This window comes from Capra hircus, chromosome 11 (assembly GCF_001704415.2).
Source record: "Capra hircus breed San Clemente chromosome 11, ASM170441v1, whole genome shotgun sequence".
Classification (NCBI taxonomy): Eukaryota; Metazoa; Chordata; class Mammalia; order Artiodactyla; family Bovidae; genus Capra; species Capra hircus.
Window position 1 is genome coordinate 74,667,501 of NC_030818.1, and position 27,189 is coordinate 74,694,689.

General features: G+C 42.9%; 4 protein-coding genes across 14 annotated transcripts in view; 3 read left to right on the forward strand and 1 right to left on the reverse strand.

The window, feature by feature from the left end:
- FAM228B (family with sequence similarity 228 member B) overlaps window positions 1-18,161 on the reverse strand; it is a 48,602-nt gene extending 30,441 nt beyond the window's left edge. For 2 of the 9 annotated variants that reach the window (XM_018055576.1, XM_018055579.1), the window contains exons 1-2: window positions 17,999-18,161; window positions 667-794 (exon numbers count right to left, since the gene is read on the reverse strand). In XM_018055576.1, the coding sequence (XP_017911065.1) occupies window positions 667-762 (96 nt within the window). In that variant the 5' untranslated portion in view covers window positions 763-794; window positions 17,999-18,161. Of the gene's footprint in view, window positions 1-666; window positions 795-1,416; window positions 1,818-17,982 lie in introns of those variants that run through there. The other 7 variants (XM_018055577.1, XM_018055573.1, XM_018055574.1 and 4 more) reach the window with 7 other exon arrangements.
- On the forward strand, window positions 1,650-6,991 carry PFN4 (profilin family member 4). 2 transcript variants are annotated; one of them, XM_013967834.2, is made up of 5 exons: window positions 1,650-1,758; window positions 3,021-3,149; window positions 3,429-3,566; window positions 4,356-4,461; window positions 5,318-6,991. In XM_013967834.2, the coding sequence occupies exons 2-5, from the start codon at window positions 3,033-3,035 to the stop codon at window positions 5,344-5,346; spliced, it is 390 nt and encodes a 129-aa protein (XP_013823288.1). In that variant the 5' UTR covers window positions 1,650-1,758; window positions 3,021-3,032; the 3' UTR covers window positions 5,347-6,991. The 2 variants fall into 2 exon arrangements, with proteins under 2 accessions (XP_013823288.1, XP_017911070.1); XM_018055581.1 differs by lacking the exon at window positions 1,650-1,758 and adding an exon at window positions 1,897-2,205.
- Window positions 11,010-17,683, forward strand: TP53I3 (tumor protein p53 inducible protein 3). Of its 2 annotated transcripts, XM_005686956.3 has the most exons (6): window positions 11,010-11,144; window positions 11,445-11,587; window positions 13,704-13,971; window positions 15,206-15,418; window positions 16,343-16,539; window positions 17,322-17,683. In XM_005686956.3, exons 2-6 carry the CDS (start codon window positions 11,450-11,452, stop codon window positions 17,502-17,504), a joined length of 999 nt encoding a protein of 332 aa, XP_005687013.1. In that variant the 5' UTR covers window positions 11,010-11,144; window positions 11,445-11,449; the 3' UTR covers window positions 17,505-17,683. The 2 variants fall into 2 exon arrangements, with proteins under 2 accessions (XP_005687013.1, XP_005687012.1); XM_005686955.3 differs by having other exon boundaries at window positions 11,011-11,587.
- On the forward strand, window positions 18,154-26,457 carry SF3B6 (splicing factor 3b subunit 6). Its single transcript, XM_005686962.3, has 4 exons — window positions 18,154-18,426; window positions 21,319-21,437; window positions 25,887-26,025; window positions 26,196-26,457. The coding sequence occupies exons 1-4, from the start codon at window positions 18,397-18,399 to the stop codon at window positions 26,283-26,285; spliced, it is 378 nt and encodes a 125-aa protein (XP_005687019.1). The 5' UTR covers window positions 18,154-18,396; the 3' UTR covers window positions 26,286-26,457.

The window sequence follows — 27,189 nt, forward strand, 5'->3', positions numbered from 1 at the left end:
AGTCACTCAGTCGTGTCTGACTCTTTGCAACCCCATGAATCGCAGCACGCCAGGCCTCCCTGTCTATCACCAACTCCCGGAGTTCACTCAAACTCACGTCCATCCAGTCGGCGATGCCATCCAGCCATCTCATCCTCTGTCGTCCCCTTCTCCTCCTGCCCCCAATCCCTCCCAGCATCAGAGCCTTTTCCAATGAGTCAACTCTTCGCATGAGGTGGCCAAAGTACTGGAGTTTCAGCTTTAGCATCATTCCTTCCAAAGAACACCCAGGACTGATCTCCTTTAGAATGGACTGAATACATAGCTCAAATCTTACCAAACTGTATGCTTTAAATATATACAATTCATTATATATCAAGCATATCTTAATAAAGCTGTGTAGAAAAAATAATAATCTAAAAAAAACCCCACAACATATATAAATTTGGGTGACGTAGCTAAAGTAATGCTTCAGGAGAAACGTTGTAACTTTATTAAAAAGGTATGTAACAAGTGACATTATTCCACCTTAAGAAATTGGAAAATGAAGAGCAAAGAAAATAGTTAATAGAAACAACAGGATAATAAAGAGCAGAATGAAACAGAAAACAGAAAATATATTTAGCACAAGCCACTTTTCAATGCAACTACCCAAGTATAAACTTTAAAATGCCATTACTATGATACCTCCATAAAAGAAAGTGGTTGTGGCTCCAGCCATTCTCTTGAGCTCTTGAGCTTGGGAAGCTTGTCAGTTACCAGATCATTCTCATAACTTTTCATTGTGGTCCCAAATAACAGATTCCCTAGAAAAACTAAAAAATTAGCTTCCTTAGCAACGAGCATTCACGTGTATTTTCTCTTTAACATTTGTGACCATAGATGGACATGAAACGGATTCTGAACATTAGACATCATGTTTTTCCTAAAGTGAGGGGACATTTGTATTCACAGGCCTTTTAAAAGCTAGCCAGAAAAAAAAAAAAAAAGCTAGCCAGAGAAGATTACTCCAACTGCAGTTACCTTTTTTTCAGTCTGTCCACAAACTTTTGCTGATGTCTTCCGTCCGAGCCTGCCTCCTTTAAGCAAAGGAGCTCCTTTTGGACCGACCAGCAGAGCCCCCTGAGAAGCCAGGCTTCCCACAACATTGCCCAACCCAGCCGGTGCAGCAATTCTCAGCCTGGCCTCAAGGAGGCGCGTGTGCAGCTTTCCGAACCGGAAAGCTGCAGCTTTCTGGCTCCTGAAGCACACACAGGATGGGCCTCTTAGAGAGGGAAGGAAGGGCTTTTGAACAAAATTTGCTGGTCTTCAAGATCTAAAAGGCCCAAACTCCTCCCCTCCCGTACCCCCGCGCCCGCCGGTGCCTGAGAAGCTGTCATAAAGCCTGTGTCCCTGGTAGAACCTACATCACGCACGACCCCGCTCCTTCACCCCTACCCGGTGAGCAAGGTGCGAGCGGCCTCCGCCGCGGAAAAGTTGAATGGCCGCGACTGGTACCTCAGCTCCCTTCAAAACTGGCAGAGCCTTCGGCTCCTCTGGATCACACGAGAGCCAGACCCGACAGCCTACAGTGCCAGGGCGGTCGGCTGAGGCGGGAGAGCCCGCCGCACCTGCGGCCCAATGAGGTAGAGGCCGTCGCCTTGGTAGATGAGAACGTTCTGCGTCCAGGGATTCGATAGGAACCGCCCGCCCCACGACCCCTCCGACGCGGCGACCCCTGCGTCCCTGAGCAGCGCGCAAGTGCGCTCCCGCGGCCGCGTCAGGGTGAGAGGGAACCTGGTAAGCAGCAGCGCCCGGGCCCGCGGGTAGATCCTGGTTTGCGGGCGGAGCTAGACCGCTTCTCGGTGATGGGCAGCTCCCATAGCCAGTAGCTGGGCTAGTCGCCCTCTCGCCCCGCCTGCCCCTGCGTCCGTTGACGGCCGTATGCGCCTTAAGCCAGGCCTCGGTGGAGCGCTAGGCTCCTTTCAGAAAGGCTGCTGACTTCAGTGGGTTTGCCCGCGCCGCGCTTCCCCAAACCTTCAGTGCCTCCTGTGCGTCTCCCCGCACCGCCCGAGACAACCAGACCGGATTTAAACCCCTTCCCTCTCCCTCAGTCAGGGAACTGTCGAGGGCCAAATCACGACGATGGGAGTGGCGGGCTAGGGACGCCTGCCCTTAGGATCTCTTGGAAGGACGAGTGTTTGTAGAACTTGCCCCCTGTGAGCACCAACCAAGACTTGGAAACTTGTAAGAAAAATGTCGCTCTAGGTTCCATAAGGTGTTTCTGTGTGCTGTGCTTGGCCGCCCAGTCGTGTCCGACTCTTCGCGACCCCTTGGACTGTAGCCCGCCAGGCTCCTCTGTCCATGGGGATTCTCCAGGCAAGAAAACCGGAGTGGGTTGCCATACCCTCCTCCAGGGGATCTTCCCAACCCAGGGATCGAACCCAGGTCTCCCCCATTGCAGGTAGATTCTTTACGTCTGAGCCACCAGGTGTTTTTAGCCCCTGAGGTATTAATCAGTGTCCATAGTTGGTACTGATGCTAGTCAGAGGGAAAGGAACGTGAGGACTCAACTACTGCCATATCTCATTTACTCTTGTTTACTTCAGTATTTCTCCATTTAGTCAGGTTTCCTGTTTGTTTTAATCCTAGGTGATTCTGATACAAAATGTTGACACAGAAAAAATTAGGAGTTGTGAATTTCCAAACTCAAAACCCTCTGTGTGAACTGGTTTTCTGTGATTCTGTTTTCCTCTTCTGAGTATTGGTGGGCACGGGATGGTGGACCACCATTTTCACTCTGCATCTTTTCAGTTAAAGCTGTTGATATTAAAGCTGTTCTGAATGTCTTGGGGACATCTTTTAAAAGACTTTTCTTTTTCTTTTTTTTTTATTTTTTTAAATTTATTTTATTTTTTTTTTTAGTTTTTTATTTTTTAAATTTTAAAATCTTTAATTCTTACATGCGTTCCCAAACATGAACCCAAAAGCTAGCTAGAAAAAAATAAAAATAAAAGCTAGCTAGAGCAGATGATTTCAACTGCAATTCTCTTTTTTTTCAGAACTGAGGGAGCATGAGCCATTTGCAGAACTTACTGTTAGATACACTCCTGGGAACAAAGCATGTGGACAGTGCAGCCCTCATCAAACTCCAGGAGCGGAGCCTATGTGTAGCATCACCAGGATTTAATGTAAGAAAAAACCAAGTTTGGCATAAGAGTTTCAGTCTTTTTCTGTAAAAAGCCCATAGATAATACATAAAGGAAAGGGGGTGATAACATTCCAGTAAAACTATGAACACTGAAATCTGAATTTCATATATTTTTACATATTGCAAAATTTTTTTTTCAACTTTTAAAAAATGTAAAAAGCATCATTAACTCACAGGCCTGTGTAAGAAAACTGGTAGTGGGTCAAATTTGGCCAGTTCCCCATCGTTTGCCGATTTCTAGTCTGTTTAACCTCTGCAGGTAATGCCCAGTGATGTCCGAACACTTGTAAATGGGTTTGCCAAAAACCCTTTGAAAACCAGAAGAGAAGGATTGTATTTCAAGGAGAAGGACTACAAATGTATCCGGGCAGATGACTATTCTCTTTATGCCAAGAATGTGAGTGTTCAAGATGTGAAGACAACTGGTAAAAACTTTTGAGTTTGACTCCAAGTTTTCTATGCCTCTCCTGATCCTATCTTTAAAACAGACTAAGCCTGTTACCGCAGTGGCAGTATAGATAGCCAGCAGTCTAGTGCCATGAAGGCATATGTTAAAGAAAGTACTAACAGAGCCTGGTTTTAGGAAACATTCATTCTGGATTTTGTCAACTGAACCTTGCCTGAATTGTCTCTCTCCACTGCAATTCATCTCTCATACTCGATATTATCCTTCTTTTAAAAAAGTGTTATTACTCTTGTGCTTAAAACAACTGTTGGTTTGCTGTTGCCTATAACAGTTAAGGGGATGATAGTCGTATTTCTGGTTGCCCTGTATTATGGCTTAGGCACACTTCGCCCACATTATACACTAAGTAACCTCATTTACAGATGAGGAAACTGAGGCTTAAGAAGGTTCAGTAACTCTTCCACAGTCACAGCAGAAAATGGAGGTGCTGGGATTCAAGCCCAGTGATCTAATTCCAAAATATATTTCCTTTCCATGACATCTATTGTTCTCATCAGGACAGGGAAATACTACAATCAATTTGGGAGCTTTTTTAGAATACACATGCTGTTATAGTCTGAAACTTTTTAAGGAAACACAACTAAATTAGTGAAAAAAGTAAGATTATCCAAAAACAAACGTGAATATGAAAGTCAGGAAAAGGTGAAAAGTGTGGCTGGAGGGTAACTGCTAGTCCTGTTGTTAAAACCAAGAGAAAAGCATTGTTTTATTTTTATCCAGGAAAACACTGGTGTGATTGTTGTGAAGACCCATCTGTATCTTCTGGTGGCAACTTACTCTGAAGGCATGTATCCTAGTGTCTGTGTGGAAGCCACAGAGAAGTTGGGTAAGTTTGTTCCCAATGCCTGTCTTTCTTTGCTGTGGTAGTAGTCTTCTGACTGCAAGTAATGCAGTCAAACCAGCTGAGTCACAGGAAAAATGGGCTCCAGGGACTGGAACACTGAATCCTTCTCTAGTCTTTCCTCCTAAGAGCGTCAGCTTTGTTATATCCCACTGCAAACTGCCTCCTTTCCTCATGGTGTCATGGTCAAGCCTTGCATCCTCTTCTTTTAGAACCCTGATCTGACAAGTCTCAAATTGTATTGTTTACCCTTTTATCAGTCAGCTGGGGATAGGAGGTAGGGAGGGCAAGGTAAAAAAAGCAGAGATGTAGCTGCTGGGGGCCATCCTCTATAAAAGGGCCTTCTACAGAAAAACAAATCACCGTGAGCCAGGCAGCTGGCTTCCTGGTATCTAGTGGATTCCCCTTCCATGTCTACGTTTTCAAATAAAGATCTAATGTAGAACTGGGAAATTATAGCTATGAGATATATCTATGAGAGTTTTAATTGTATTTTTAATTACTTGTATTTTTCTCTATCAAAAATTGTGCATAATTATAGAAATTTGGGGAAATAAAATTTTTATTATGGAAGATTCTAGGAACATATAATAGACAACAGATGTCTCCCCAAACAGACAATGAACTCCTTGAAGTCAGGGACTGGGTCTTAACTATCCAGTCATCCTTGTATCTCCAAGTACTTAACACAATGCCTAGTATATGGTAGTCACTCACAAATTTTTATGGAATAAATGAATGAATCATATTGTTATTATTGTGAATGAATCATGTTGTTATTATTTACTGTTCTTCAGTAAATAATACGGTCAAATAGTAACCATATTCTGTTTTCTTTCAGGAGACTATCTAAGAAGAAAAGGGAATTAAGTCATCAGAGGACTATGAAAGATGGCTTTTATGATTTTAGAAGAAAATTATAGGTCCTAAGGAAATAAATGCCTTATTTTGTGATTTAGGCAGAAGATACTGAAAAGGAAGAATGAATTAAGGAAGGAATTTTTCTTATTTCAAGAGGTTCTCTTTTTTAATTGGAATTATTTAATCCACTTTATCTTTTTTCTTTAGTGTTGTTCATTGGCATGAATGTGATGCACTGATAGTTTCACAGAGCATATCTGTTGGAAAACTCCTCTATGAGTCTCTTGTATTCCCACAAATATTGTTGGTTATGCCAAGAATGCAAGAATGATTGAACTTAATCTCCAGTCACTCTCCCCTCTCCAGAGATCAGCAGTTGAGGGACCAGGGACAAAGGCTAAAAATATTTATTATATCACTTCTGGTCTTAATGGCAAGGTTGTACCAGGTAAAAAGGTGGCTATATCTTGCTATCTTAGCCAGATTAAGTATTAAACATTCAGTTCATCTCAATCATCCCATCTTGTCCAGAATCTTTGCTCACCATTTGGCTTTCCATGTAGCTCTATCTAGAGATGTTGGGGTCAGACCTCATGCCAATGATTTCTCCTTTTAAATTAGAACACTGACATCTGAGTTTCATAACTTAGTTATGTGGACTGTACACCAACTCTCCACATGCTGACAAACTGAGGTTTTGAGCCCGAAAGGCAGATCTGATCTTGGATCACAGTGATCTCTAAAGTACTGAAGCTATCATGAAGCCTCTTGGCTGCTCACATTTCCCAGACATACACACTGCACTGCTGAGTGCCAAGTGGAAGGCTTTTTCATAAACTTCATCAAGGCAAATGCCTCACTGTCTAGAGTCCTCCTATGCAGCATGGTCTAGCTGCTTCCTACAATTCTTACCACAAAGTTCTGGTCAGGCTCAGCTACTCAGACCCACAAAAGGGACCTTTTGATGGCAGCTCGCTGTGGAGGTGCCTAGGGAGCAGGTGATGTTCTGAAACAGGGGTCTCCAAACAAGGAAAATTTTTGTCCTAATAGTTCACAAAGACTTGAAATGGCACATACAAGCATGAATGTACTCAAGGGATTAATTTTTTTCCCCAGGTCCCCAACTTCCATATGTACTTTCCTAAAATTTACCTGTTGTGATTGAGCAGTAATGCCAGTTCTCCCAGTATGCAGAAGAAAGGCCTACTCTCATCCAGCCCCAGTCCTATTGTAATACTTGGCTTGGAGTGTAAGAACTGCAAGGTACCAAAGGAAAGGAAAATTCTCAATTATTTTTAAATGTAATGAGCTCTTTCATCTTGTAAAAAATACATCATATGTGAAGAAGAGTCCCATGAGAATAAATCAAAAAACGTATCATTGAGAAATAGTGAAAATCTTTGTATCATAATTCATCCAGGAGAGAAAGACTCATTCACGTTTCAAAAGAGAGAAGCAAGACAGTTATCATAAGGACATGAAATAACATGTTTACTTGAAAAATGAGAAACCTTTTCTGATAGAAATATGAGTTGGTTGATTAGTTTAACAATGGTGGCTGGCTTTGCCAAAAAGAATGTCACAGATGTTGTTGATAAATGGGTTAAGTTTACAATGCCAAGATGTCAATTAAAATATATATATTTTTAGCTTATATTGGAGTATAGTTGATTTACAGTGTTCCATTAGTTTCTACTGTACATCAAAGTAAATCAGTTACACATATACATATAGCCACTCTTTTTTAGATTCTACTCCCAGATCATTACAGAGTATCGAGTAGAGTTCCCTGTGCTATACAGTAGATTCTTACTAGTTTTCTGTTTTATATATAGTACTGTGTATATGTCAACCCCAATCTACCAAATCATCCCTCCCCCCCAAATACAAACATATTTAGAAGGATTTGGTCCAAACAATTGTCTTAGTAAAAAAGTGTATTGGAATTAACACTTTTACTTTCCACATCCTTCTGAATATATCAGTTTAAACAAGGGGCCTCTGAGAAATAGAAGCAGAAATATTAATAATCATTTGACAAATCTTTGCAAAGCTTTGTTGGCAATAATCCCAGAAGCTGAGAACGACACATACGACTGGGTAACTAATCCCTTACAGGCTGAATGGTTTCCAAATCTTTGCTTTCAACAAAATTGAAGGAAGACTTAATTAAGTTGCCAGCTAATACATCACTGAAAATAATTTTTGATGACAAATCCTTATATGGTTTTTATCATGTAACTCAGAGGTATTCAAATAATTGGCTGACATTCCTATAAAGAAATTTCTTTCCCTTCTAATTTATGCAAATTAATTTCTCAGAGCTTGTCCATAAAAATGAAAAAGATGAATGCTGAAACCAGTCTCATTCAAGCAATAATTAATATTCATCCACAGATGACATAATTATTTGGAAAAATTCAACCCCACCAATGGTTCAATAAAAATTTTATATTCAATAATTATTAATATTTAAAATAATACTTTTACTTTGGCCATGCCATGCAGCCTGTGGGATTTTATTTCCCTGACCAGGTATAGAACCTGGGACCTAAGCAGTGAGAGCAGAGAGTCCTAACCACTGGACTGAAAGGGACTTCCCCTAAAATAATACTTTACATAACATTAAAGTAATTCAAAATAATGTTTTGATCAGCTATGAACTAATAATATTGTAATGATAAGTAAATCTAGAGGAAATTTAACACTTTATAGCCCTACAATCACAGAAAACTTTAAACTGTCAGGTTACATATATTTTGTTGCAGATAAGAATGATCAATAAAGCATAAAATATAGGATATAATTTTTATGCAGAATGAAAATATAAGTATTGGGAAAAAATGAAAATTTAAAACTTCCAACTGTTAAAGAACTTGTTTGGGTACTTTTTAGTGGATGATTATAGTATCAAATTGCTCTAAAACCCAACTCCACTTGATACATTTAAAAGCCTGATATGAATTTTAAATGTCAGTATTTATGACCAAAAATCATATCTTTTGTACTATCTTAAATGTAAGATGAAAGATTTTAGATATCAACTTTAAAATATGAGGAACGCAGCTTTTAAAAATGCTTTTTGTCAAAAAAAAAAGAAAGAAAAATGCTTTTTGTCTATTGATGAAGACCACTGCCTAGAGTAAGAACTGTCTTGGGCCCTGAGTCATACAGATGGGTCCCCAGGAAGATGGCAGAGGCAGGTAACCAAATAGGCAGCCCCACCAAGCTGACTCCAAGCTCTTTCCTTTCCTAGAGCCTTCCTCAGTCTTTGCCCTCCAACCTCAAGGTGGAGTGCGCATGGAGAGAGGGGAGGAAGAGCCCACACAAAGTCGGGCAGGCACAGAAGTTGGCATGGTATCCAGAGGTGAACTGCCCCAGCTCCTCTAAGCAAGGACCAGTTGTCATCACTGAGCTGCTGGGCTGCCCAAGCTTGGGCTTGGTTACCACAGAAGCTGCTGGTTTACGCAGAACCCTTCAGAGGACATCTGGGAGAGATTATGCCCTCAACCCCATTTAACTTTCAGGATAAGCAGCAGCAGCTGTACCCTCACATCAGCTAGGTTTCTGGGACACGTGCTTCCACCTCATTCCTAACACAGATCTTGCTTGTTCCGCTAAAACATGAACCTGTGGGGAATCCCTCTAAGGCCAGAGATGTGGACTGTGGAATACTGCCGCAGCAACCAGTCATCTAAAATTTACCACCCAATTCCACAACTTATATTTTGACAAAAAAGGGCTGGAGCAGAGATGTTTTAAGGAAATCACGTTGTTTTTGTGGTTTCCAGCAGAGCTCTCTATAGACCCTTTGGGAGGTTAGTGTCCTCAGAGATGGACAATTACATATTTTCATAAGGCCTGGTGCTCTGTGTGGCTTGTGGGATCTTAGTTCCCCTATCAGGGGTGGAATCCATGCCATCAGTGATGGAAGCTTCGAGTCCTAACCACTGGACCTCCAGGGAAGTCCTTTGGGTCTTAGTCTTTAATTATCAGGGAGTCAGCAGTATACAACCCACTCCAGTGTTCTTGCCTAGAGAATCCCAGGGATGGATAAGCCTGGTGGGCTGTCGTCTCTGGGGTCGCTAGAGTCAGACACTACTGAAGCGACTCAGCAGCAGCAGCAGCAGCAGTGTAAGTTCCTCCCCTCCTTGGGACATGGTCCCTCTGAGACACTAGAGCCTACCCCCCAAAAAAGTAGCAAAAAATACCCACCACAAAGTTTCCAGAAAAGGCCTCCTTTGGCCTTTTGGACCTTCCCTCTGAATACACTGTTGGGCTTCTTCTGTCCCTTTTCTTGCAATAGTGGTTTTGACACAGATGACAAGAGGAGGGACAGTGGCTGACAGGCGTTTCTGGAAAACAGGCCTTATAAAAAATATGTAATTTGGGTAGCCTTCTAGCAAGAATGCTCAGGAGAGGGATGTAAGTAAAGAGAAAGGGAATTTGTAATTGATGGGACAGATGGTTGCCCCAGGCAGTCTTTCCTTCTACTCTAGAGCCTTGGGCAGGACCACGAGATAAAGAGTTTGATTCCTGGCTCTGACATTCATCAGCTATGTGCCCCTTGAAACCAAATTAATCTTTCTGTTGATACCTCTTAATTCCTTTTTAGTGAAGTGTCATAAAACTCAAATAAGAGAACACATGTGAAGAGGCAAATTATAAGGCACTGCAAAAAAAAAAGTTACCTATCTTTTTATACAGGTACACATACATGTATATTCTTCTAATCCAGTGGCTTGTAACCAGGAACAGGCGTTTTTTTGCTCCCCAGGGGATATCTGTCAATGTCAAGACATTTTTTATTGTCACAACTGGAGAAGGGTGCTGTTGGTATCTAGTGGGTCGAGACCAGGGGTGCTGCTAAACACCCCACACTGCACTGGGAAGTCTTTCAAAACAAAAAATTATTTAGTCCAAAATGTCAATTGTGGTAAGGTTGAGAAACCCTGATGTAATAGGCATTTATACGGCTTTTATTTAACCAGGCTAAAATGCCTCACTGGGCAGCACCTTCCAGGGGCCACTCCCTCATCCTCAGGAAAGACAGGAGAAACCACAGAAGTTTAAAGAATCCCAGGACCGCTTTTATCCTCTTTCCCCCCCCCAGTGTTCCTCTCTTTTTCTCAGAAGCACCCTGCTTGCCCACCTTACTCCAGAGATCAAGGACAGAAAGAGACTGACAGCACGAATGGGCCAAAAGCCTGACCAGGCTGGGAAATGGACCCGTTGCCCGCCAAGAGTTCCGGTTCTAGTTCCCTTAGAGAGGGAATGATTCTCAAAGTTGAGTGCTGTAAACAGCATTTCGCGCTAAACCAAGGGAAGGACTAGATTCCAGAGGCTCAAAATTCACAAAAATCTGATTTGCTGCCACTAGCTTTGCATTTCAGAGAAGGCAATGGCACCCCACTCCAGTACTCTTGCCTAGAAAATCCCATGGACGACGGAGGAGCCTGGTAGGCTGCAGTCCCTGGGGTCTCGAAGAGTCGGACACGACTAAGTGACTTCACTTTCACTTTTTACTTTCATGCATTGGAGAAGGAAATGGCAATCCAATCCAGTGTTCTTGCCTGGAGAATCCCAGGGACGGGGGAGCCTGGTGGGCTGCCGTCTATGGGATCGCACAGAGTCGGACACGACTGAAGTGACTTAGCAGCAGCTGCAGCAGCTTTGCATTTTCAAGGGAGAGGAGGAAGGGGAGGGTTGATTCTGGCCAACCCCACCCCCCGCACTACCCAGAGTGCAGCCGTCCGCCTCCTAGGACCCGCCGGGCGCTCAGGACCGCGCCCTGTCACCTGGAGCAAGTAAGGAGCTCACACAGGCTCTAGCGATCCGGACAGGTGGGAGATTCCAGCTCAGAGGGAGTGAAAATTGCTTCAAGCTCTTCAGTGTTTTCCTGTTCCGCCCGCAGCCAGTCGGTGCGGCCGGCCTCCCTGCACCCCCATCCCAGCCTGAGCCTCCCGCGCGGGGTTGGCCTGGAGGCGGCAGGGGCCTCGCTGCAAGGAGAGCAGGGGCCGACGGCCAGACGGATTGAGGGAGGCCGCTGGCCGGCAGTGGGGCACTAGGCCCCTGAAAGAACTTTGCTGTACCCTGTGTGTCCTCAGAGACCATGATAGCTGTGCACTTTGACAAGCCGGGAGGACCAGAAAATCTTTACTTGAAGGAAGTGGCCAAGCCCAGCCCAGGCGAGGGTGAAGTCCTCCTGAAGGTGGCAGCCAGCGCCCTGAACAGGGCGGACTTACTCCAGGTACCCAGGGGTCTGGCAGCAGCTGGGACTGAGCAGGGCAACGCGGTCTTTAATAAACATTCACCAGACAGGTGAAGGAGGCTTTAGGCACTGCCATTAACGCTCATCATGAGCTGCTTTGTCCGGTTCTGTAACTAGAACCATTTAGCCCCCCTTGTTTACACAAAATAAAGGGGATATGCACAGCAGAGGCCACCCTGTGTCACCCCATTGTCTGTCTGCTCAGGCTTCCAGATGTGTTGGTGGGGTGGGTGTTAGACCTCCCTGTATCTCCTTTGAAAGTGAAAAAGTGAAAGCGTCAGCTCAGTCTTGTCTGACTCTTTGCAACCCCATGGACTGTAGCCCACCGGACTCCTCTGTCCACAGGATTCTTCAAGCAAGAATACTGGAGTAGGTTGCCATTTCCTTCTCCAGGGGATCTTTCTGACCCGGGATTGGACTGAGAGGATGCAGGAAGGCCAGGGGTCTCCAAATGGAGGAAATAGGCTTCAGGTGTCAGACATTTTTTCTCTCTCAAGTGGCAGGAGGAAACGAACAAGTGTTAGATTTTTTTTTTTTCCCTTCTCTATACAAATTTAAAAAGAGGTTTCTCTTAAAATTCTGTGTTGCCATAGTGAAACCTGGTTCCACCTGAACTTTTCTCAAACCTTGAGCTAACCAATGCATTTTTCTTATAGAAATGTTTGTCTTAAGCTATGTTAATGAACTATGTATTTACCCTAGACTCTGTCTTTCAAGTTGGTTCCACCTAAGACTCAGAACCAACTTGACAAATCTGCATGTTTTACTCATACATTGCTCTCCGAATCTATGTTAATGGAAACTATATATTTACTTGGAAACCTGTCTTTCTTCAAGATTCATGTCAATGGTTTTATGGCCCAGGATGACTCACCTGGTGACAATGTTATTTCAAAAGGCATGCTGTCGGTGAGGGGCTTGGTGCTGAGTTTTGAGACATCTCCTTTCTATAATTAACAGCTTGCTAGTAGCTATATAACATCCGGCTAAAGACTAGCAGGGGGGCACTCTTCTTGCCCCCTTCTGATTTCTCTATCTCTTCTATACTTTAATAAAACTTTATTACACAGAAGCTCTGAGTGATCAAGCCTCATCACTGGCCCCGGACTGAATTCCTCTCTTCCAGAGGCCAAGAATCCTGGCGTCTTTCGTGGTTCAGCAACCTTTCAGAACCTAGGTCTCTTACATTGCAGGTGGATTCTTTGCCGTCTGAGCCACTAGGGAAGCCCCGCCTCAAAGGTTGGCATCCTCACACCAGGAGTCAAACCTGGGCCGCCTGGGTGAAAATCAGGCATCCTGACTGCTCCCCAGGCAATCCTGTTCACCATTTGTACTCTACAGATAAAGAAACTGAGAGTCAGAGAGCTTCAGCAATGAGCCCAAAGCCACACACTACTAACCAGGGGAGCAGTGATTCAGATTGAGGTCTTTGTCTTAAGGATCCCAAGTCTGTGTCTTCTTTTCACTCTGAGGGTTCCAGAGCTGGGAGGGGGCAGTGCTCTTAAGAACTTTCTTCCAACTTCTTCTTGAAGCACTAAACTGGGCCACCTGCATTTTTTGAAGTGATTAAGAAATGTACACCAGAATCACAGGGGCACTTATTCAAAATAAATAGGGCAGGGATCCAGGCATGTATACTTTGAAAAAGCATCTCAAATTGTTCTGATGCACACTCCTAGCTCAGTCCCTCTGGTCTCAGGCCTCTGGCAACTGTGAGGCATGAGTACAGAGCCTGGCACTTGATATATGAGATATATCATTAGGAAGCCCATGGTTTAGTTACTAGTCTTGCTCTTAACTTGTTTTGCTACCCTGGTTCCCCTGACCAGGCCTCAGTTTCTTTATTTGTAAAAGAAGGGGTTTAGATGATACAAGGACTGAAGTGATACCCCAAGTTAGACATCCACTGATTATGGGACCTAGTCTCTTATTTGTATGAAACAAATTACCTCCCCTCTCTTTTTTCTCAACTTAAAAAACCTAATTTTACCCTGAATTTTGTCTTAAAGGGGGAGGAGGGGAGCTATGGGAAGGCCAGGGATGCTGACACAGATTTCTGATCATGCTTACTACCTCATGTGTCCTCTTTCTGCAGAGACAAGGCCAGTATGCCCCACCTCCAGGAGCCAGCAACATTTTGGGACTTGAGGCATCTGGACACGTGGCAGAGCTCGGAGCTGGCTGCCAGGGACCCTGGAGGGTTGGGGACCCAGCCATGGCTCTGCTGTCTGGCGGGGGCCAGGCTCAGTATGTCACTGTCCCTGCAGAGCTCCTCATGCCCATCCCGGCAGGACTGACCATGTGTCAGGCTGCAGCCATCCCAGAGGCCTGGCTCACTGCCTTCCAGCTATTACATCTCGTGGGTAAGGACCAGCCCACCCCATGCTCACTCCATACAGCATAGTTCAATTTATTCATTTATTCATAACTCAGCCGCCTCAAAACCCAGCAGTCCTGAAGGGCAGCTTTGATCTGGCTACTGAACAATAGCCAACCCCAGCACCCCCTACTTAGTATCAGATCCTCATACTATGTAGCAATGGCTTGATATTGAGCCTGAAAATCATGGTTAGCAGATAGAAAACCTGGTAAGCAATGGATAGAAGGCCTGTGTGCATTTTCACACTGCAAGCCCAGTAGTAGTCCCTGCTTCTCAGTCTTGCTAAGCTCTGAGAGCCCTAGTGCAGCAGATGGAGCCATTCAACCAACTCTTTAATTTCTCCTCACTCTCACTGAGGCCAGCCAAGAGCTCATGTGAGGGTCTCTGCCTTTGGGGAAATCAGTGTAACTGGGAAGACAACCAGTGTTTGGAAGGGTGGCCCTGTCTCTAACTACAAACTACAACAGAAGCTTAAGGTGAGAAAGGTTGGTACGGGCGAAGGTCAGAGAAGGCTTTCTGGAATAGAAGGACTTGAAAGCTGGTAGAGCTGTGATGTGGAGAAGGTAATTGCAACCCACTCCATTATCCTGCCTGGAAAATCCCATGGACAGAGGAGCCTGGTAGGCTGCAGTCCATGAGGTCGCTAAGAGTCGGACATGACTGAGTGACTTCACTTTCACTTTTCACTTTCATGCATTGGAGAAGGAAATGGCAACCCACTCCAGTGTTCTTGCCTGGAGAATCCCAGAGACGGGGGAGCCTGGTGGGCTGCCATCTATGGGGTCCTGTAGAGCCGGACACAACTGAAGCGACTTAGCAGCAGCAGCAGAGCTGTGATGGACAGAAGGTATACCAAGGTGGCCTAAGAGCATCAAGGTGAGATTGGCTGCTTCACTCTCAAGTGAAGGATGGGAACTTCCCTGGTGGTCCAGTGGCTATGACTCTGCTCTCCCAGTGCAGGGGACCCAGGTTCAATTTGGTCAGGGAACCAGATCCCACATGCCACAAATAAGAATTTGCATATTGCATCGAAGATCAAAGATCCTGCATGCCACAATTCAGCCAAATAAATAAATAAAAATAATTTTTAAAAAAGACAGTAAGACATTTCACATTTGGTGGTCCCAGGGCCAGGTGATCATGGTAGAATAAACCTATGTGGTAAAGGTATAGCAGCTGCAAAGTAAAGAAAATGGTTCCTATACTTTCTATCACAGGAAATGTTCGGGCTGGAGACTCTGTGCTAATCCATGCAGGAGCAAGCGGTGTGGGCACAGCTGCCATCCAACTTGCCCGGATGGCTGGGGCTACTCCTTTGGTCACAGCTGGTTCCCAGGAGAAACTTCAAATAGCAGAAAAGCTCGGAGCAGCTGCTGGATTCAATTACAAAGAAGAGGATTTTTCTGAAGCAACACTGAAATTCACTAAAGGTAAACAAAGCTTCTGCAGTTCAGCAGGAGTTTCAGAGATAATTAAATAAAATTCTCACCAGCCACAAAGTTGCCTCTGGATCTAATTTCCCTCTGCTAAAAGCACACCACCTGCCCAGGCCAAATTCTAGTACTCTACAGTTTGACCACTGGAGACAGGCAGGCAGTATTTAGGACTAAGATGATTTTCATGGGCATTCTTGTAAGTGATATGATTCATATGCTTTTTATAAAGAGAATAATCACACAGAGTTCGCCTGCAACTACTCAGGACCTCTTTTTCCCAACCAGTCACTCTGTAGTGAATTAAAAGGAGATACAGGTAGAAACTAGTTTGGAGCTGGTCATAGTAGGCTTTTGTAGGTAGCTCCCTAAGTGGGTAAGCAGATGTGTATGCCTCTATATTCCAGAGCCAAATCTGTTTCTATTTGGCTCATCCCTTCTATTTTTTGACAAGAATCAAAAAGAGATTTAAAAAGAAAGCTAGCAAAGCCATGATTCAGAGAACCCTGTGCAGACACTTCATAACTTAGATATGGACTAGCCTGTACTATAGGCTGGGGTGGATCTCCCCTATTCCCCTGGGTGCCAGTGGGATGGATCTCCCCTATTCCCCTGGGTGCCAGTGGGTCTCTACTTATATGGAGGGAAAATACCAGATCATGGTGTTGTCCCATTTCCCTCTTGCTGTGGCAGGGATCATAAAATATGAACTATGTCACATATATATGATAGACTTCAGCTCTCTAAACACTATTTACAACCATGGTTCTATAAGCAATGTTATGAGTTCCAACCTATAGATTTACTGCTTGCACTTGTATATATTTATACCCGTATTTCCACAAACATGCCATGTAATCTTCTTTTGCACCAATCTTTCTGATTTTGACTAACATCACAAATCTGTGTTTCATGTGAGAGGTGCTGGAGTCAACCTCATTCTAGACTGCATAGGCGGCTCCTACTGGGAGAAAAATGTCAACTGCCTGGCTCTTGATGGTCACTGGGTTCTCTATGGTCTGCTGGGAGGAGCTGTCATCAGTGGGCCTCTGTTTTCAAAGCTACTTTTTAAAAGGGGAAGTCTGATCACCAGTCTTCTAAGATCTAGGGACAAAAAGGTGAGTGATGGGTGAAAATAAAACATGTGATTTAACTATTATCCAGAAAAGTGTGATTCATTCACATAATCCTGAGAAAGGATCACATATTAAGTTGCAAAGCCTGTAAAAACCTGCCCCTCTGTGGATAAACTGGTAACCCAATTTCAAGAACTAATTAAAATCGGTTGATGAAGGCTTCAACATCTTGGAAAGAGGGTGGCTAATACTTAATATAGTATGTAAACTTCATATAAAACGAACAAAGCCTTGACTATATTAGGAAATATTTCTAATAGTACCAAGACTTTTGTTTGCAAAGGCAGAACTATTCTCAGTGTGCTAAGAAAACCTCTTAGGTAAGTAAGGTTAGTAAGTTTCTACCTTTAACAGATTATACATTCCTGAAATCGTGTGGCATTCCAGCAGGTGCCAGCTTTGGGAATGTTTCCTCACAGGGTTTCACACCTACTGGGGGATAACAGGGGTTAAGTATCTCTTTTGAATTGAGCCTATATAAGACCTCTCTGGCTGCCTCCTGCTTGAAGTCTTTATTTAAAAAGAGTCCTTCAGCTTTCAGTGACACTAATATTTTCTCGAGGCTTGATCTTTGCCTGGTACAGAACCAAGCTTACAAATCTAGAGGCATGCACATACATGCTAGGAGTGAGGTGATTATTACATACCCTTGTGTAACTTCAGATATGTACAAGTTTCAGAGAAAGCAGAAACGCTAAGCAGGGTGGGGAGTGACAAAGAAAGGCCTCCGTCCAGACTGATGGTCTTCTTTTCCTTATCTTAAGTACAAGCAGATGCTGGTGAAGGCTTTCACAGAGCAAATTCTGCCCCACTTCTCCACGGAAGGCCCTCAACGTTTACTGCCGGTTCTGGACAGAGTCTACCCCGTGGCTGAAATTCAAGAAGCCCATGAGTACATGGAGACTAACAAGAACGTGGGCAAAATCGTCCTGGAGCTGCCCCAGTGAAGAAGCGGGTAGTACAAGACAAGGCTACATCTCCAGTCTTCCGACAGCAAACTTGGAGAAAACTCTGTACACGGGCGACCGAGCGCCACTCCAGGCTCGCCTGTAACCCCCTATCTCTCCCCCAGTCTCCTCAAATTATCAGTATAAAGCCGGTCTAAGGAAATAAAGAGTGGACTTGACGAGCGGCGCGTGGACTGCGGTCGCCGACTGGGGGGCGAGGTGGGAGTCGGGACAGGCATAGTCGCGGAGATTAGAGTAGAGGCCTGGTCGGTTCATGCTCAATTTCGGGGGCCTGCGCTAGCGCCAGGGCTTCTGAGTACCAGATACAGTGTCGGCCACAACACAGCCAGCCAGAACCCTGCAGATTCGGCTTCGCGCACTGTCAGAGGCCCGGACGCACGCACACGTCCCCTCGCACGTAGCGCGCGGCCTGCAGCCCGGGACCCCACTCCACTGCCGGTCCTCTCCCGCAACTCACCAGGGTGCAGACCCACCTCGCGAGGCCCGCTTCCGCCCTGCGGAGCTCTCCTCAGGCCTCGCCCCCTCCAGCCAACTTCCGTGGTTCAGGGCCTCCCCGACCGGAACACTTAAGCCCAGGCCACGCCCCTTCCGGTTCAGAGCCCGGAAGTGCCTTGGCCTCTCGCTTTTCAACCTTCCGGCCTCGTTAAGTACCTCAGACCCATTTTGCCCTAGAGTCTTATTTGTAAGAGTAGCTACGTCAGCACGTTTCGGCGTGAGACGGTGATATTCCGGCGAGTTAGAACAGCTTCCGGCGGAGTCTGGATGTTGATGTCCTGCATCTGATGCCTTGTTGCGCTCGAAAGTGAGCGAGCCCCGGAGGAGTGCGGATTAATTCAAGTGTTTGGTGCGGTAACTTCATCAGCCCGCCAAGATGGCGATGCAAGCGGCCAAGAGGGCGAACGTGAGTGTCGGGGTCTTCTGCCAAGGAGGGGGAGCACTTGGCTGCTGGCGTGACCAGAGAGCATTCTTGGCCCTCCTTTGTCCCTTCGGCGGGAAGGATTAGAAGTTACCTGTCAGAGGGGAGATTTCATCCTGGCCCCGACCTTAGGGATATGCTCCTAGAGTCACATTTCCGTCACTGTTGCTTTTGAGTCTGTTATCTTAGTGTCAGTGATAGTGTTAACAGCCTAAGTTGCTTCACGTGTACCTGGAATCTGGCATCAGGATCTTCTCCTCGGCCTAAAAGTCAGTAGCGGAGTTGAACCCCCCATAAATCACTTAGGCTTAACAGGCATCTGGAACCGGGAAGTATCCTCAGATTATGGAGTTTTTGGATCCTTCATTAATGTTCTCAGAGATATTTTTTGAGCACCTTAGTATGTTCTAGACTTGAGAGAGGATCCAATAAGTCAGTCATATTTATTGAACACTTAAACTATGTGCCAGACACTAGTCTTAAGTACTGGAGAGACAATAATGAATTTTAAAAAAAAAGACTTGCTGCTTACATTGTAATATTAGGGAGTGGGGTGTTATGGAAACCTAAGAAAACTTGTCTCGAGAAAGAGAGTGGTCAGCTTTAAGCTTCTGAGACTAAGGTGAAGACATAATTGAATATGGTGAAGTGAAGAATTTTGGCAACTTCGATGATAATCATTTCAGTGGATAAACGTGGAATACGGTGGGATAAAAAAAGGTAGAAATTGAGAAAATAGGAATAGCTTTTTCACAAGTTTTCATGTATGTACATAGACATTGGATGACAGTTAACTATTTTTAAAGATGTGTGATATAAGGTGTATTTGTATGCCAATGCTGCAGGAGAAAGATCGGTTAAATTCAGTAGTTTGGGGTAGGTGAGGGGTTATCATAGCAATGAGAGGGAAAGTGGATGAATGTGGATAAATGAAGATTGAATATAAGGCATTTACCATTTGGTTATATCTTTTTCTGTAATAAGCAAGAGCCAAGGTTATCACCTGGGATGAGCAGGGAAGAGGATACGGTTCAACTCAGATATGTCAGAGGGAGTGGTGATGGTAAGGTTTTAGGAAAGAGGAGAAAATGTGATACAGTGTCTTGCAGAGTTAGAAAGCATATTTACTAGAGAAGTATGTTGTGGTTGACAGTGTTTATTATCTACTTGAACTGAACCTTAAATCTTAACGTCTACAACTTGATTGTACTTGTTTACCATTTGTCGCCACTAATAGCTTGAGGGCTAAGTTATCTTGTCCTTCCATTTATACAACACTTTATTGTTAATGCCTGAAATAGATGCTGGTTTAATAGTTATTGTGCACATTAATAATGTCCAGTATGTAATTAGTATGTTAACAAGGAGCACAAGAATGAAATCTGGACTGGAGATACATATTTGGGAGTCATCAACTTATTGTGGAAAGCATGTGTAGTTAAGAGACCAAAGGAATGTAGAGTTAAGGGGAGTATATGAAGAGTAAATACAAGAAGTCTAAAGATAAAACTCTTTGGAAAATCCTATTTTAATGGCCAAAGAAGACTGAGGACTACTAGCCAGAGAATTAGGAGGAATCCGAGGCGATAGAGTATCAGGAATAGTCAAGAAGGTGATAGTGAACAGTGTCAGAAGCCTCAGAGGAACTGATGAGAATTGAACACTGCAAGTGAAAGGTCTTAGTGCATAAAAACAATTTTCATCAGAGTGCTTGGGTAGAGCTAGATTGTGGGAGGTTAATGAGTGTCATGAAGTAAAGAATAAGAGACAATGAGTATATACACTGCATCTTTTCAGATGCTTGACTGAAAGAAAAGAAAAAAAGGAGCAAGATGGGGTAGTAAGTAGAGAGCTCTTTTTTTCCCTTTCATTCTGTAATCCTAATGTATATATACAACAGAGGTACTCACTAAATATTTGAATGAATAAAGAGGGATCCAAAGTATTTATTTTGTGTGACAATTGGGAGTATATAAGCAACTGTTCACGTGACAAAAGAAGCCAATGGTGAGGAAAAGGCTGTAAATTCAAAGGAGAGAGAGGATCATTGATAGAACAAGTTTCTGAGACCAGAGAAGGGTCATCAGTGGGAGTTTTATTATCCAGCAAACAGTAAACAGTTCCCTCGTTCTTTGCCACAAATGTCTGTAGCATTGAGGACTTTTAAATGAGGTTAGATATCTTTGTTTACCTGTAGTGACTAAAAATCTGGATTTTGTAGTAGTGTAGTAGTAGTGAAGTCGCTCAGTTGTGTCCGACTCTTTGCGACCCCTTGGACTGTAGCCTACCAGGCTCCTCCGTCCATGGGATTTTCTAGGCAAGAATACTGGATTGGGTTGCCATTTCCTTGTCCAGGAGATCTTCCCGACCCAGGGATTGAACCTGGGTCTCCCACATTGTAGGCAGACACTTTACCACCTGAGCCACCAGGGAAGTCCTGGATTTTGTAATAGCCTCTTATTAGTTCCTACTAACAGCCCTCCCTTCCCTGGTGGCTTAGACAGTAAAGCGTGTGCCTGCGATGCAGGAGACCAGGGTTCAATCCCTGGGTCGGGAAGATCCCCTGGAGAAGGAAATGGCAACCCACTCCAGTATTCTTGCCTGGAAAATTCCATAGACTGAGGAGACTGGTAGGCTACAATCCATGGGATTGCAAAGAGTCGAACACGACTGAGCGATTTCACAACAGCCCTCCCTATAACCAGCGCCCAGTTGCTTTTCCCAAAAGCATGCCATTTTCATTAATGTCAGATTATAATTCTTACTCTTGGTGTATAAATTTATGTATCTTTTTTTTTAGAATGTATTATGAGAGTTTTTCAAATGGTAGCACTGTTGCCTCTGATTATAATGATAACCCATTATCTTTCATTTTAGATTCGACTTCCACCAGAAGTAAATCGGATTTTGTATATAAGAAATTTGCCTTACAAAATCACAGCTGAAGAAATGTATGATATATTTGGGAAATATGGACCTATTCGTCAAATCAGAGTGTGAGTCTTATGAAACTCTTGAAATGTCATTTAGAGAAATGATTGTGTAATTTATAACTCAGAATTAACAGCTGACAGAGGGCCTTACCAAGAGGCTAGAGACTAAGCCTAGAGACCCTCATGATCCAACTCAGTGAAAGCCAAGAATGGTAGTTGTGAAATTATAGAGAGCATGAAGTAGTAATGAGTGGTTTGAAGGCAACAGATGGGAAGAAAAAGAACTGACATTTTTTATATACCTACTGTTTGTAAAGAAGTATTCTACTGTGGTTACTCTTAATTTTCTCAAGTCTTCACTGTCTCCTTTACTGACTCCAAAATTTCTAAGTTGTGTAAAGAGATATAAAAGTAACAGAAAAATGATTTTTTTGCAACTACACCTTTCTGTTGAAGATTTAGAAGTATAGGGCAAAGTAATTATAAATCCATGTTTTAATTTAATCTAAAGATTGGGGCTTCAGATGATATCTGTTGAACATCTTCTGTATGCCATTTGTCCTAATAGGTGCTTTTATTTGCATCACTGACACTACAACCCTGTGTGGAAGTGATAGGGTGTCTGTTTCACAGGTGAGACTACTAAAGCTCAGAGAGTAAAAGTATCAATACTTTTCTAGTTTCACCCAGCTCTTTAGTGATAAAATCTTGTGATTCTAAATTGAATCTCTGCATAGTACCACAGCTGTTGTCCTTTTAACTAGTATACATGAGCAAATTAACTAGGAGTCCATCTAAGAGGATTTCTAAAGATTTTATTTTCCATTGGAATTCTTTTATGACTTGAGAGTTCCTTCTTGGCTTTTAGAACTCTGTGAGATCTTGAGGATTCTCCTTTTCAGTGATCACTGTTCCTCCAAAAGGTAAACGAAGAGCTAGAAATGTACCATCATTGGTACTCAAAACTGAGATGAAGTGTTACAGATCAATTGTCCTTTTAAGGAACTCTTTTTTTTCCAAATTTGATAAAAGTTTTGGGCCCTTTCTGCAGAATACACACAACATTTCACATGTGATTTCAGTGGGTACATGAATTCTAGGTTAAGAACTCCTGCTTGAGACATACAAGAATGGTATACAGAAGATCCCTTGACTTGGGGTTCAGGAGACAAGATTCTGCTTCAGGATGAATCATGTGACTCTAGACAAGTTGCCTGGCTTTTTCCTCACATAGAAGATAATCTGAATGGATAGTGCCTTTCAGCTTTTAACATGGAGGCAGTATGATAACCTAGGTTCGAATACCAACTGGGTACTTGCTAGTCATATGAAACAGCAAAATAATTAACCTTCTGGAGTTTATCTATGATATAAAATCTTTCTAGAAGAATTTCCCAGAGGATCAAATTAGATAGTTCACACTTTGAGTATTTCCTTCCCAATGTGCATCAGCTACCCCGTCTCTGTGCTCCCATAGCTTCTTCTCTTAGTTGTCATATGGTTTTGCTGTTGACTGTGTGCTCACTTATGGCTCCTGCCAGCCTTTGGATTCCTCCAGGGCAGGTAACCATATATTCTTTTCACTTATGTTGACAACTCTTGTTGTGCCTGACACATTAAGCACCCGGTGCCTGTAAGTAAATTAATAATATAGAAAGTGGCAGTGTATTTATGAAGGTATAACAAAATTTATTGATAGTATACAATTAAGAGATTAGTGGAGTTAAGTCAAGATAAAGATTGCAGAGTAGCTCAGGGCCTTAGAACTTTCAGTCCACTGTCTGGGGTGGATTTCCACCCAGCTCATCTCATTCCTGGCTCCTCATTCTTCAGGTCTCAGCTTTAATGCCAGAGTGGTTTTCCTAGACCACCGTAGCTAAAGTAACCCCTATCTTCCCATTAATCTCTCATTAACTGCAACTGTTTTGTATTTATTTATATAATATCTTTCTCCTGCATGAAAAGAGCCCCTTGAAGGAAGGGATGATGCTCATCTTTTTCACTATTGGATTTCCAGCACCTGTCATGTAGAAAGAACGCTATCTATATTTGTTGAATAAATTCATAAAAGTTTGGTATGCAAGAACTTGGGTCTAAGTTGTTGATTGAGGAACAGATGTTTCCTGTCCTGTAGCTGTGGGCATGCTCTGTGGCACCCAGCAGTAGGGTGAGTGGCCTTCTCAGTTTACCCAGAGCCAAGGAGTTTTCTGGGACAGTAGACTTTCAGTGCCCAGACCTGGACAGTCTTGGGCAAACCCGGCCGATTTGTCAGCTCACCTGGCATGTAGCAGACTCTCAGTGCTTTGAACTTTTTAAAGCTCTTTCATACTTGTTACATCTTTTGTTTATGAAAACCATGTGTGAGGTAGGATGTCACTATTTGACACATGAAACAGCTGAAGCTCAGAGAGGTTGTTCCATGAGTAGATCTCCTTATTTTTACTTTAAGCTTTTACCATTGATAAGAAAATAATGTTGCAGGAATTCCGTGGTGGTCCAGTGGTTAAGAGCCAAGCTCTCACTGCCGAGGGCCCAGATTCAGTCCCTGGTCAGGGAACTAAAATCCCATAAATTGTGTGGTGTGGCCAAAGGAAGAAAATACTGTTGACTCAGCACCTAACATATATTAATAGTAGGTACCAAGTATATGATTTTAATTAAAATTACCATGCAGATTTCAAGATACTAAGTTGATAATTAGGGGCTGGGCACTTGAGATGGAGCATCTTTAAAATGGGTTTAGTGCCTGTCCTGCTTCTACTTCCTAAGAAGATGTAAGAGGAAAAAGAGATGCTCTTGTTTTGTTAGCTTCCTGGAAAAAAAGATGTGTGTGAGAACTGATAGGAAAAAGTATATCTCCATCCTTCAGATGCTTATTAGCACTTGCTGTATGCATAGCACTCACTGTAGGAGTAAAAAGGAAAAAAAACATGTATTTGTCCTTTTGGAACTTAAATCGTTAGGTTTTTTCGTTTTTTGTTTTTAATGGTTTTATTCCAAAATAAAAAGATTTTGGGGAAAATCTTTGGGACAGTGTTTTTTTCCTTTGAGTATTCCCCAATATTTCAAGAATAAGCATTCTTGAAAATGGTTAAAAGTCAGAAGTTGTTACTTTCAGTGAGTATAATAAAATTCTTCATCAGGCCCATGCAGTATGACAAAGTGAGAGCGTTCTATGGTCCTGGCACCTTCCAACCCCCTCAGTCCCCTACACCTCTCCCTTTTACAGGAAGCACAAGTTCTGACCAGGGCCCAAAACTGTAGTCTCACCCTAGATCAAATCTAGGCAGGTGCCTCCCCTTCCCGTGGGCCCACTGCCTCCCTTGACCCTGTGCAGTCACTGTGGCAGTTGATAAACCTTATTGTGCAGTTGCATTGGGTGGCTGGAACTCAGATGGAGGCAAGGAGATATCCATCTTTAGCTTACCAGAGCATAAGCTGAATAGGACCTCTGCCTGCTGTCCCCACTCATAAGCACATGGCCATCTGCCACGTGCAGTTTGTTGCTCCTCACACTTCTTCCCTAGCTCCTCCCCTAACTGAAGCTGGTGTGAAGAGAGGAGGTGGCAGCCCTATAGCTTTCCTACACAAGAAGCAGCTCCATATCCATGAGCTTCCGTGTCCAGCCACCTGCCAGCATTCTTCTCTGACTCACAGGTATCCCACCAACAAGCACACTTCAAACCCAATCCCTCCAGAAACCCGGCCCTTTTCCCTGGCTACAGAGGGCTGTGTAATGCATAAAAGTGCAGATGTTAACTAAAAGTGAATGTCTGAAAGTTAGCAGTTGACTCTTGTTTTAAAAGGGCAAAGAATCTTCTAAGGAAAATGGAAGAAACTATATTAGCTCTCTCTTTACATTGGAGGACACATGTCCTGGTCATAAAGGATAGTGGTTGACTGCTTTTAATTTTACCATCTTGGTAGGGGCTTCCTTCCAACCCCACTCCTGCCACAGACACAAAATTTATTTTTATGGATTTTATAAGCTTTAGTAAAATACTGCTCAGAAACATTTGATCCCTACATTGATGGAGACTGTCTTGTGTTTAAGAATTGGAACTAAAATTAGAGTGAGGGAAAAAATCAAAATCTTTAGAAACAAGGGACGAATGTGGTAAATAACCAAAACGTATTGTTTCTGTTACATAAATGCACATTGAGAAAAGCTGTATCCTAGACATCCTTGTTAGTAACAGCTATCACTCCTAAGGTACTATACTTACCAGTGTAGGACTAAAAATTGATTTTTAGTATGAGAAGTAGGAAAGTGAACATGAGGACTGCTCTCTCTCAGGGTAGTGAACATGAAGACTGAACGTTTCAAGCTGGTTCTTTGCTGCTATTGTTTTAGTAACCATATTAGTATTCTTAATATAGTAAGTTTCGTCTGAGATATTACCTATTTCAAGAAATTAAAGGCTTATTCAGTATACCTGTCCATAATATCTGTTTCCCCTAAAGGTTTTCAGGTAAATGTGTATTTTAATTAAGTCCAATTCAACTTTGTAGGGGGAACACACCTGAAACTAGAGGAACAGCTTATGTGGTCTATGAAGACATCTTTGATGCCAAGAATGCATGTGATCACCTGTCAGGATTCAATGTTTGTAACAGATACCTTGTGGTTTTGTACTATAATGCCAACAGGGTAAGTACAGCCACAGTCCTCATCACTTGGGGAACCCGTGTAAGAGTTAGTGAAGGGTGTACCATTAGGGGAGATGTATCTCCGGAGTTATTTTATAGCTAGTGCTGTAGGTAAAATTCATTTGACTGTAGGTTGGTAACTGTTAACTTTGGTCCATACTACACTTTCAGGCATTTCAGAAGATGGACACAAAGAAGAAGGAAGAACAGTTGAAGCTTCTTAAGGAGAAATATGGCATCAACACAGATCCACCAAAGTAAACGTTTTCTGCATTTTCACTTTGGACTAAAACCCGTGAATAACCACCACTATTTTTTTTTTCTTTAAATGCTGAATATTGTGATTTCTTATTTGAGATTGAAAAAGACCCACTTGAAACTGATATATGTTAGAATATATTATGTTAATAAACTTGTAGCTTTGGGTAAAACATGTCAGTGTTTTCTCTTAAAATTTTTCCTGTGTTATACCAGGAAAAAAAGATAATAATAAAACAGCAGTTGAACCATATCAAGAATTATTCAGTAGTAGGTGGTCCTAGAGACTGAGCTTCTTGAGAATGGGGACCTTTTGATATTCTCAATACTACCAGTGACCAATCCAGTGCTTAGCCATCAGGGGAACTTATTAAGAGTATTGTTACTTATTGAATGTCTATTAATGAAATCTACATAATAACTCAGTGAAGGTAGGTATCCATTTTGCAGATAAGGAAACCAAAGCTTATGTTGAGTGAATGAATAAAATATTTTTGGACATCAACTGGTTATTAAGCACATGAGTACATTTGAATGATACTTGGTTTACAGTTAGTGAAATGCCTTTGTCAGTATTGGTACCCTTGTCCTCAGACGTTTATTCTAGAAATGGTCATTCAGATGATAACGCATTGTTAGAAACGTGAGAGCCAGCTGCCAGGGTGGTGGTATTTGTTTTTACATGTCTAAGATGTATTTATGTATTCTTTCCCTTTAGTTAATAAGTGTCTGTGTATATTTTGGACTTTAGCTCATAGTATATCTTTGCCATAAATAAAATACTTTATGCTTAGTCTTATAATCACAAACTCCCATGGCATGGAAATAGTATGTTTATTACCACATTCATCATAGCTCAGCAGCTTGGAGGAGATAGCTGTAATTTTCTTTTTATAGTTTAGGCATG

Excerpts from the sequence above, each read along its gene's own strand:
- PFN4 (XM_013967834.2), top strand. The coding sequence starts at position 3,033 with ATGAGCCATTTGCAGAACTTACTGTTAGATACACTCCTGGGAACAAAG. Across the intron at positions 3,567-4,355 it reads ATTCTCTTTATGCCAAGAAT|GAAAACACTGGTGTGATTGT; the intron begins GTGAGTGTTCAA and ends ATTTTTATCCAG. Across the intron at positions 4,462-5,317 it reads GGAAGCCACAGAGAAGTTGG|GAGACTATCTAAGAAGAAAA; the intron begins GTAAGTTTGTTC and ends GTTTTCTTTCAG.
- TP53I3 (XM_005686956.3), top strand. The coding sequence starts at position 11,450 with ATGATAGCTGTGCACTTTGACAAGCCGGGAGGACCAGAAAATCTTTAC. Across the intron at positions 15,419-16,342 it reads AACACTGAAATTCACTAAAG|GTGCTGGAGTCAACCTCATT; the intron begins GTAAACAAAGCT and ends TTCATGTGAGAG. Across the intron at positions 16,540-17,321 it reads TAAGATCTAGGGACAAAAAG|TACAAGCAGATGCTGGTGAA; the intron begins GTGAGTGATGGG and ends CCTTATCTTAAG.
- SF3B6 (XM_005686962.3), top strand. The coding sequence starts at position 18,397 with ATGGCGATGCAAGCGGCCAAGAGGGCGAAC. Across the intron at positions 18,427-21,318 it reads AAGCGGCCAAGAGGGCGAAC|ATTCGACTTCCACCAGAAGT; the intron begins GTGAGTGTCGGG and ends CTTTCATTTTAG. Across the intron at positions 21,438-25,886 it reads CCTATTCGTCAAATCAGAGT|GGGGAACACACCTGAAACTA; the intron begins GTGAGTCTTATG and ends TCAACTTTGTAG.